At 42.1% G+C, this 10,934-nt stretch overlaps 1 protein-coding gene across 2 annotated transcripts; it reads left to right on the top strand.

Annotated features, from left to right (window-relative positions):
* The first annotated feature begins 8,498 nt into the window (after positions 1-8,498).
* On the top strand, positions 8,499-10,693 carry LOC116360132 (zinc finger protein 239-like). Of its 2 annotated transcripts, none has more exons than XM_031814807.1 (2): positions 8,499-9,056; positions 9,869-10,693. In XM_031814807.1, the coding sequence occupies exons 1-2, from the start codon at positions 8,810-8,812 to the stop codon at positions 10,474-10,476; spliced, it is 855 nt and encodes a 284-aa protein (XP_031670667.1). In that variant the 5' UTR covers positions 8,499-8,809; the 3' UTR covers positions 10,477-10,693. The 2 variants fall into 2 exon arrangements, with proteins under 2 accessions (XP_031670667.1, XP_031670666.1); XM_031814806.1 differs by having other exon boundaries at positions 8,501-9,065.
* The last annotated feature ends 241 nt before the right edge of the window (positions 10,694-10,934 follow it).

Below are 10,934 nucleotides of genomic sequence, written 5' to 3'. Positions count from 1 at the left end.
TTCAGTAGGATAATAGTAGACCAACCCAAGTTGTACTGTTCAGTAGGATAATAGTAGGTATTGTATTGAATATATATATATATATACAGACACCTAACACTGTTGGTTGATTAGCAGGTGGACTGTAGTTTATATAGTACAGACACCTAACACTGTTGGGTGATTAGCAGGTGGACTGTAGTTTATATAGTACAGACACCTAACACTGTTGGTTGATTAGCAGGTGGACTGTAGGTTATATAGTACAGACACCTACACTATTGTTGTATTAGCAGTGTTTATATAGTACAGACACCTAGCACTATTGTTGGATTAGCAGTGTTTATATAGTACAGACACCTAGCACTATTGTTGGATTAGCAGTGTTTATATAGTACAGACACCTAGCACTATTGTTGGATTAGCAGTGTTTATATAGTACAGACACCTAGCACTATTGTTGGATTAGCAGTGTTTCTATAGTACAGACACCTAGCACTATTGTTGGATTAGCAGTGTTTATATAGTACAGACACCTAGCACTATTGTTGGATTAGCAGTGTTTATATAGTACAGACACCGAGCACTATTGTTGGATTAGCAGTGTTTATATAGTACAGACACCTAGCACTATTGTTGGATTAGCAGTGTTTATATAGTACAGACACCTAGCACTATTGTTGGATTAGCAGTGTTTATATAGTACAGACACCTAGCACTATTGTTGGATTAGCAGTGTTTATATAGTACAGACACCTAGCACTATTGTTGTATTAGCAGTGTTTATATAGTACAGACACCTAGCACTATTGTTGGATTAGCAGTGTTTATATAGTACAGACACCTACACTATTGTTGTATTAGCAGTGTTTCTAGCACTATTGTTGGATTAGCAGTGTTTATATAGTACAGACACCGAGCACTATTGTTGGATTAGCAGTGTTTATATAGTACAGACACCTACACTATTGTTGGATTAGCAGTGTTTATATAGTACAGACACCTAGCACTATTGTTGGATTAGCAGTGTTTATATAGTACAGACACCTAGCACTATTGTTGGATTAGCAGTGTTTATATAGTACAGACACCTAGCACTATTGTTGGATTAGCAGTGTTTATATAGTACAGACACCCAGCACTATTGTTGGATTAGCAGTGTTTATATAGTACAGACACCTACACTATTGTTGGATTAACAGTGTTTATATAGTACAGACACCTAGCACTATTGTTGTATTAGCAGTGTTTATATAGTAGACACCTAGCACTATTGTTGTATTAGCAGTGTTTATATACTACAGGCACCTAGCACTATTGTTGGATTAACAGTGTTTATGTAGTACAGACACCTAGCACCATTGTTGTATTAGCAGTGTTTATATAGTACAGACACCTAGCACTATTGTTGTATTAGCAGTGTTTATATAGTACAGACACCTAGCACTATTGTTGGATTAGCAGTGTTTATATATTTTTTGTCTTTTACAATCAAACGCACTTCAAAATACACCATTTGTTGCTCGGTCACACACAGCGTTAATCAAAAACATGCAAATGCCTTAATGCTCTTATAAAATGCCTGGTACAATGATAACACTTATCTCTACATTAAATACTTATAATAGTTATTTAATTACCTTTGAGAGATGAAGAGGAGACCCACGAGATCAGGAGCAGAGTTTCAATCGGTCAGAGTCCTTTTAAGAATTTAGATAGGTAGCGACTCCCCTCTACTGGCTGAGAGGTTGAATTGGTGGTTTACTAAATTGAGAGATTCAAGTTTGGAACGGATGAGAGAACCCGCTGGTGATTCCCTGCCCCAAATGGAATATCGAAGAGTCTGTGCCACACAACTAGGGCGAGGTACTGAGCTCAATCGAGAGTTGCAGTTTCAAAGACTGGCTCTGGATATAATTTGCATCAGTATACAAGCACCAAGGCCACAGGCGAGAGAACAGCTGTTCAATAGTTAAAGGGTATATCGGAGAGACCCTTCTCAGATCCAACAAGTTAGAATCTTGAAGTAATTTGAGTCAGGTGGCAATTTACCCGAAGTCAAATGGTTGTCTAAATGAATTCAGAATTCAAGAAGTCAGCGCCAAAGTAATGGCAAATGTCTCTTCTGTAAGATTTCTCTCCTGTGTGTGTTCTCTGGTGTATAGTCAAATGGCTAGATGTAACAAAACTCTTCCCACATTGATCACAGTTATAAGGTTTCTCTCCCTTGTGTGCTCTCAGATGTACTGTCAGGCAGCTTGAGTGAGTAAAACTCTTCCCACATTGATCACAGCTATAAGGTTTCTCTCCCTTGTGTGCTCTCAGATGTACTGTCAGGCAGCTTGAGTGAGTAAAACTCTTCCCACATTGATCACAGCTATAAGGTTTCTCTCCCTTGTGTGCTCTCAGATGTACTGTCAGGCAGCTTGAGTGAGTAAAACTCTTCCCACATTGATCACAGTTATAAGGTTTCTCTCCAGTGTGTATTCTCTGGTGTATTGTATGTTCTGATGAAGATTTGCAACCTTTCCCACAGTCTGAGAAGCAATGAGATGTATTCCCTGTGGGTCTCTGCCGGTGTTTCTTGAGGTGATATAAACTGGAGAGACTTCTCTGCCTCGTCAGCTTCATGATGTTGAGGCTCCCCAGAGGATCCGCGATAGTCACGTCTCTCTCCTGTGTAAACAACAAGTCAGACAGATGGTTAAAGGCCCACAACAGCAGAAATCCATTGTAAAAGGTGATGCCAACAGCGTAGCCATGATGTACAACAATTGACGTCTGTAATGAATGTTGAAATTACTTGACAATTGTCTTAAGACAGTCAAGTGAGCAACAATAGTCATATTTAGTCTTGTTTTCACATTAGTAGTAACATCAATGATTTTAGGCAAAAAAAAGTAAAAGTTTTTGACATCCTAAGCAGTGTGCCAGATGACTTTTGGTCTTCTATAAAGGCCCCTTTCTGTGTTTGCTAAAATTGCAACAAGGGCGATGCACATGCAATTTGGATGCAGAAACCCCTCCCTTCTAATGCAGAAATCCCTCCCTTCTAATGCAGAAACCCCTCCCTTCTAATGCAGAAACCCCTCCCTATAATGCAGAAACCCCTCCCTTCTAATGCAGAAACCCCTCCATTCTAATGCAGAAACCTCTCCCTTCTAATGCAGAAACCCCTCCCTTCTAATGCAGAAACCCCTCCCTTCTAATGCAGAAACCCATCCCTTCTAATGCAGAAACCCCTCCCTTCCAATGCAGAAACCCCTCCCTTCTAATGCAGAAAACCCTCCCTTCTAATGCAGTAACACCTCCTTTCTAATGCAGAAACCCCTCCCTTCCAATGCAGAAACCCCTCCCTTCTAATGCAGAAACCCCTCCCTTCTAATGCAGTAACACCTCCTTTCTAATGCAGAAACCCCTCCCTTCTAATGCAGAAACACCTCCCTTCTAATGCAGAAACCACTAGTTATGGATGTTGTATATCTGCCTGGAGCAAAAAGGTGAGCAGACATTATAGTTTTTCCACAATGTATTCTGAATATGACAACACACTATCAGTGTAAGATCAGGATGCTACTCAAGGAACCTCACATTAATCTCTGTGTCTATTCACTAGTTCACCACCATGGGGGAAAACTCAGGGGACTTCTCATAGGCTGACAGCAGATATAGCCTCCATTTCCAGGTTGCTTATGAGTGCATTTCACACTACTTTGGATTATAATTGTAAGGTTCATTTGAATGTCCTGATTAATATAACGTTTATGTTTTTGTCGAAAATGTACCACTTTATATTTAAAAACAACTTCAACCAGTAAAATGTTCTTTGGCTACTATTCTAAAATGGATGACATTTTTTAAATGTTCTATCTTCAGACAATACCCCATAATGACATCACAATACCCCATAATTACATCACAATACCCCATAATGACATCACAGTACCCCATAATGACATCACAATACCCCATAAAAGTGAATAAAAGTTTAGAAATGCTTGCATACCAGGGAACTTTTGGCTAAACCAACTATATCATACTACGACCAATAAGCAAACTACAAACTCAATGTACGTCACAAATAGTACAGTTAGTATGAGTATTCCAACACAGCTCAGGTCTCTGGGCTGCCATTTTGTTTCTGTTTAAAACCCAGGTTGCCCCTTTAAAAAAACCAACACAACAAACAACCAATCTGCAGTTGAAACAATAACAAAGCTGTCATAATTTTTTTTCTCCAATGTTTAGAAACAAATGTCAGATTTCCCCTTTAACACCACACACATCAGTCCTACAACTGCCCCTGTTTTTAACACAGTAACAGTACCTACAGTTGAAGTCCAAAGTTTACATACACCTTAGCCAAATACATTTAATCTCATCACAATTCCTGGCATTTAATCCTAGTAAAAATTCCCTGTCTTAGGTCAGTTAGGATCACCACTTTATTTTAAGAATGTGAAATGTCAAAATAATGGTAGAGAGAATTATTTATTTCAGCTTTAATTTCATCAAATTCCCAGTGGATCAGAAGTTTACATACACTCAATTAGTATTTGGTAGCATTGCCTTTAAATGGTTTAACTTGGGTCAAATGTTCCTCCTGACAGAGCTGGTGTAACTGAGTCAGGTTTGTAGGCCTCCTTGCTCGCACATGCTTTTTCAGTTCTATAGGATTGAGGTCAGGGCTTTGTGATGGCCGCTCCAATACCTTATACTTTGTTGCCATTTTGCCACAACTTTGGAAGCATGCTTGGGGTCATTGTCCATTTGGAAGACCCATTTGCGACCAAGCTTTAACTCATGTCTTTACATGCTCCTCCTTCACATATGACTCCTGATGATCAACCTCCTCATTCACATCTGACTCCTGATGATCAACCTCCTCCTTCACATCTGACTCTTGATGATCAACCTCCTCCTTCACATCTGACTCCTGATGATCAACCTCCTCCGTCACATCGGACTCTTGATGATCAACCTCCTCCTTCACATCGGACTCCTGTTGATCAACCTCCTCCGTCACATCTGACTCCTGATGATCAACCTCCTTCACATCTGACTCCTGATGATCAACCTCCTCCTTCACATATGACTCCTGATGATCAACCTCCTTCACATATGACTCCTGATGATCAACCTCCTCCTTCACATCTGACTCCTGATGATCAACCTCCTCCTTCACATCTGACTCCTGATGACCAACCTCCTCCTTCACATCTGACTCCTGATGATCAACCTCCTCCTTCACATCTGACTCTTGATGATCAACCTCCTCCTTCACATCGGACTCCTGATGATCAACCTCCTCCGTCACATCGGACTCTTGATGATCAACCTCCTCCTTCACATCTGACTCCTGATGATCAACCTCCTCCTTCACATCTGACTCCTGATGATCAACCTCCTTCACACCTGACTCCTGATGATCAACCTCCTCCTTCACATCTGACTCCTGATGATCAACCTCCTTCACATCTGACTCCTGATGATCAACCTCCTCCTTCACATATGACTCCTGATGATCAACTTCCTTCACATCTGACTCCTGATGATCAACCTCCTCCTTCACACCTGACTCCTGATGATCAACCTCCTCCTTCACATCTGACTCCTGATGATCAACCTCCGCCTTCACATCTGACTCCTGATGATCAACCTCCTCCTTCACATCTGACTCCTGATAATCAACCTCCTCCTTCACATCTGACTCCTGATTATCAACCTCCTCCTTCACATCTGACTCTTGATGATCAACCTCCTCCTTCACATCTGACTCCTGATGATCAACCTCCTCCGTCACATCGGACTCTTGATGATCAACCTCCTCCTTCACATCTGACTCCTGATGATCAACCTCCTCCTTCACATCTGACTCCTGATGATCAACCTCCTCCTTCACATCTGACTCCTGATGATCAACCTCCTCCTTCACATCTGACTCCTGATGATCAACCTCCTCCGTCACATCGGACTCTTGATGATCAACCTCCTTCACATCTGACTCCTGATGATCAACCTCCTCCTTCACATATGACTCCTGATGATCAACCTCCTTCACATCTGATTCCTGATGATCAACCTCCTCCTTCACATCTGACTCCTGATGATCAACCTCCTCCTTCACATATGACTCCTGATGATCAACCTCCTCCTTCACATATGACTCCTGATTATCAACCTCCTCCTTCACATCTGACTCCTGATGATCAACCTCCTTCACATCTGACTCCTGATGATCAACCTCCTCCTTCACATATGACTCCTGATGATCAACCTCCTCCTTCACATATGACTCCTGATGATCAACCTCCTCCTTCACATCTGACTCCAGTGATCAATCCAGAGCGTCTTCTTTTTCTGAAATTCACCCTCACCTTTGATGCGCATGAATCAAGTTATCTGGACATTTTGATTACGAAGGAGAGGGGTGGCTTTATCACAGAACTATACAGGAAGCTGACGGACAGGAAATCCCTGATAGCTTCCAACCTACAACCCTAGAAAATAGCCTCCATCAGCCAATACTGTCGCATACGCAGGTTTTGTGGTACACAGAGTGACTATCACAAACAAGCTGACTGTCTGGCTGAGTTATATAGACAGTGGGGTTACCCAGAGGACTGTCTGGATGAGTGTTTCAGACAGTGGGGTTACTCAGAGGACTGTCTGGATGAGTGTTTCAGACAGTGGGGTTACTCAGAGGACTGTCTGGATGAGTGTTTCAGACAGCGGGGTTACCCAGAGGACTGTCTGGATGAGTGTTTCAGACAGGGGGGTTACTCAGAGGACTGTCTGGATGAGTGTTTCAGACAGCGGGGTTACTCAGAGGACTGTCTGGATGAGTGTTTCAGACAGTGGGGTTACCCAGAGGACTGTCTGGATGAGTGTTTCAGACAGTGGGGTTACTCAGAGGACTGTCTGGATGAGTGTTTCAGACAGCGGGCTTACTCAGAGGACTGTCTGGATGAGTGTTTCAGACAGTGGGGTTACTCAGAGGACTGTCTGGATGAGTGTTTCAGACAGTGGGGTTACTCAGAGGACTGTCTGTCCATATAAAAATATGACCCAGGATGACAACCTTACACCCAAACCTCCCCTTCCTCCAGACCAACATGTTCAATGCTACCTTCAGTCCTCCCCAAACCTCCCCTTCCTCCAGACCAACATGTTCAATGCTTCCTTCAGTCCTCCCCAAACCTCCCCTTCCTCCAGACCAACATGTTCAATGCTTCCTTCAGTCCTCCCCAAACCTCCCCCTCCTCCAGACCAACATGTTCAATGCGTCCTTCAGTCCTCCCCAAACCTCCCCTTCCTCCAGACCAACATGTTCAATGCTTCCTTCAGTACTCCCCACTTGGTAAACAGTTTGACCACATCATTAAAACACTGGCACATCTTGATCACTGATCCACAACCGGAGAAGACGTTTAAAGAACCCCACGGGGAGTCTTCAGACACGCCCCCAACATCAGTCAAATGGTGGTGAGGTCTGATCTTCCACCAGAGCCACGTAGTACTTTCCTACAAGGTTCGTTACACTGCTAGCTGGTAGGACTCCTTTGCTGGATTAGACTATAGCTGAGATCCCAATACCCATGTAAACATAGCTAAACATAGCTTACTGATAGATCAATGAGGTCAGATCCCAATACCCATGTAAACATAGCTTACTGATAGATCAATGAGGTCAGATCCAATACCCATGTAAACATAGCTTACTGATAGATCAATGAGGTTAGATCCCAATACCCATGTAAACATAGCTTACTGATAGATCAATGAGGTTAGATCCCAATACCCATGTAAACATAGCTTACTGATAGATCAATGAGGTCAGATCCCAATACCCATGTAAACATAGCTTACTGACAGATCAATGAGGTTAGATCCAATACTCATGTATTGCGAACAGGTCGATTGTAGCAGTAGTTGTTTCGATGGCGACTTACTTGAGTTATTTTGACCGCGGTGGTTATTGAAGTCGTGGTTTCGTGGAAGAAACCGTTGTTGTGCATCGTCTTTCAACGCTCCAATACCTGATAATGACCAAACCTGTTTAGTTTTAACTTCAATTAACCTGAAAGTGTTCATAGTATAAACATCTGTTGTGTTGGTAGAATGTGGAAAGACCCACCTCATTGGTTAATATTCCCTGTAGTACAAACATCTGTTGTGTTGGTAGAATGTGTAAAGACCCACCTCATTGGTTAATATTCCCTGTAGTAGAAACATCTGTTGGGTTGGTAGAATGTGTAAAGACCCACCTCATTGGTTAATATTCCCTGTAGTAGATACATCTGTTGGGTTGGTAGAATGTGGAAAGACCCACCTCATTGGTTAATATTCCCTGTAGTAGATACATCTGTTGTGTTGGTAGAATGTGTAAGTAGGTTTTAAATTCATACTTATTACAAATCTGCAGTTGTCTGACTATTATATTATTATTTAATGAAAGAAATGTAAAAATGCACTTTTTGTCTGGAAATAAAATAAACATTTATCTGCGTTAACCACTCCAGTCAACAGATGGCGATATGCGTTTTTCAGGCGATGCTATCAGAGTGACGTATAATGTAGTGGACGGGACGCTTCTTCAACAACATCTCGTCAGCCACCTCGGTAGCTTCCTAGCGGAAACGTTCAAGCTGTTCAGACTGCTTCGGTCTATATTTACTTCTGTATTTGGAACATAATTCTGTCTTTTAACTAGTTTCCCCATTTCATGTCATATTTCCGTTTAGTCAGGTAACGGTAGCTGGCTTGATAAATGAGCCTATCACTAGGCTAGTCGCTAACTAGCTAGGTTAGCTGGCTAACATCCCCGACCATGAGCTCAGCAAGCTGCTGCCCTCCTGCTAAAAAAGAGGTCTGCTGGAAGGAGAAAGAAGGTATTTGGCTGAACGTTGTCGTGAAAGAGGAGAATGAAGAGGAGGATGTCACAGTAAACGAAGAAGTCGAGGGTGAGGCTGTTACACAGAAAGAAGAGGAAGAAAACGATTATACTTTTTTTGGAGTGAATGAAGGAGAGATAACTGTCTCTGAGAGGGAAGAAGAGGAGGAGACAGAAGATCTGAGTAACACCAGTAAGTCCTGTCTTGAAAATAGTTGTTGAACTGATACGTGGTTTTAAAACGTCATTCTACTCTAGTTCTGAGCTTAAATGCCGCTTTTTAATGTAGGAATTGATAAAGCTACACTGTAAGATGTGAATAGCATCAAGAAGCTGCCCAACAACAAAACTTTAACAATGGATTTGCACCCAAAATCACAACTTAAATGTCTCACGGAATGGACTTGCCTTCATTCAATACTGCAGTTCCACTGTACTAAACTGGAGGCGATTTCCAGCCCACCGTTGACTGCGGTCAAGTGAGCCGACAGTCGCAAAACGCGGTCAGGCCATCTGCTCTTCAGTTTCTTCCTGAATTTGCGTGCGCAAATATACTTTACGGAATGGCGTTTTTTCAGGTAGGGAAACTGAGTTGAATGGACTCTCATGCACAGGTTGTCGAGACGATGGCTACAAATCATTACAAGCAAACCGTTTGAAGCACACTTATTCAATCTTCCATAATAAAAATGATACCAAATCGTTTATTTAATTTCCGCGTTATCATAAAGTACTTAATCATTGCTAGAGTGTCAAGCGTAGGCTGGACTGGTGTAAACGCTACAACATACAATGACATTCTAGACCATTCTATAGGCCTCTCTGACTAAGAACCACACAGAGACCTGCATTTTGTAGTGGCTTTAATAACACTTGTGAAAACTGACTTCAGGTGATTGAGGGATCTAGTCTAGATTAAACGTCATAGGAAGTTTTATCATGTCGAGGTTTCATTCAGGTCTCTGTTTAATTAAATCATCTGTTTGTCTTTGACAGGAGAGAGACCAGACTCTCCTTCTGACAGCAGGAAGAGTCCTTCAGGGAAACCAGACCCCGAGACGTCCAAACCAGCAGGACGACATCACTGCTCCCAGTGTGGAAAGAGTTTTACCCAGTTAGGGAGCCTGAGAACACATAAGAGAATACACACTGGAGAGAAGCCTTACCACTGTTCCCAATGTGGAATGACGTTTACCCAGTTAGGGAGCCTGAGAACACATAAGAGAATACACACTGGAGAGAAGCCTTACCACTGTTCCCAATGTGGAATGACGTTTTCCCAGTTAGGGAGCCTGCAAACGCATGAGAGGGGACACACAGGGGAAAAGCTTTTTCAATGTTCCCATTGTGGAAAGAGTTTTGGCCAGGTAGGAAACCTGAACAAGCATGAGAGGACACACACAGGTAAGAAGATGTACCGCTGCTCCCAGTGTGGAGAGAGATTTACCCGGTTAAGGTACCTGAAAGAGCATGAAGGAATACATACAAATACACAGGAGGAGAAGACATACCACTGCTCTCATTGTGGAAAGACATTTTCCCAGTCAGAGAACCTGAAAACACATGAGAGAATCGAGAGGCTGTGTTCTGACTTGTGTTTTTGACTGAGAATGTGTGTGTTTGTTTGGGCTGTCAGACTTGAGTTCACTTTGTGTAATGTTAGTGCACTATTTTTAATTGTGATTAATCCATTGTCTGAAAGGGTTAAAAACACACTGAAAACATCCAGAATACATCCTATATACAGCTACAATCTACAATGCCATGTAAACACAAGATGACATTGAGGTTAAATAAAGTGTGATTTATCAATGGAACATATTTTGACACGTCCACTGTGTGTCTCTGTAGAGTCATAATATCCATAACAACTAGAGGTCAAACAGGGAGATGGTTCCATTCATTTTCCCCACAGGGCTGTGTTTTGTTTAGACTCACCCTGGTGTGATGTTTTGATAACCATGTAAACCTCTCTGGGACAAGGTGACTGAGGACACAGTGTGTTGTCAATTTATTGTCATGTTTTTAAAATGGTATAACTGCCTTTATTTTAGATGGACCC

The sequence above is a fragment of the Oncorhynchus kisutch genome, unplaced genomic scaffold (assembly GCF_002021735.2).
Source record: "Oncorhynchus kisutch isolate 150728-3 unplaced genomic scaffold, Okis_V2 Okis07a-Okis12b_hom, whole genome shotgun sequence".
Taxonomy (NCBI): domain Eukaryota; kingdom Metazoa; phylum Chordata; class Actinopteri; order Salmoniformes; family Salmonidae; genus Oncorhynchus; species Oncorhynchus kisutch.
The sequence above is the reverse complement of the archived record's forward strand: the minus strand, read 5'-3'. Positions and strand labels throughout refer to the sequence as shown.

What these genes read in the sequence shown, in the direction of transcription:
- LOC116360132 (XM_031814806.1), top strand. Translation starts at nt 8,810, where the DNA reads ATGAGCTCAGCAAGCTGCTGCCCTCCTGCTAAAAAAGAGGTCTGCTGG. An exon ending in AGAAGATCTGAGTAACACCA is followed by an intron (nt 9,066 to 9,868) that starts GTAAGTCCTGTC and finishes TGTCTTTGACAG; the next exon opens with GAGAGAGACCAGACTCTCCT.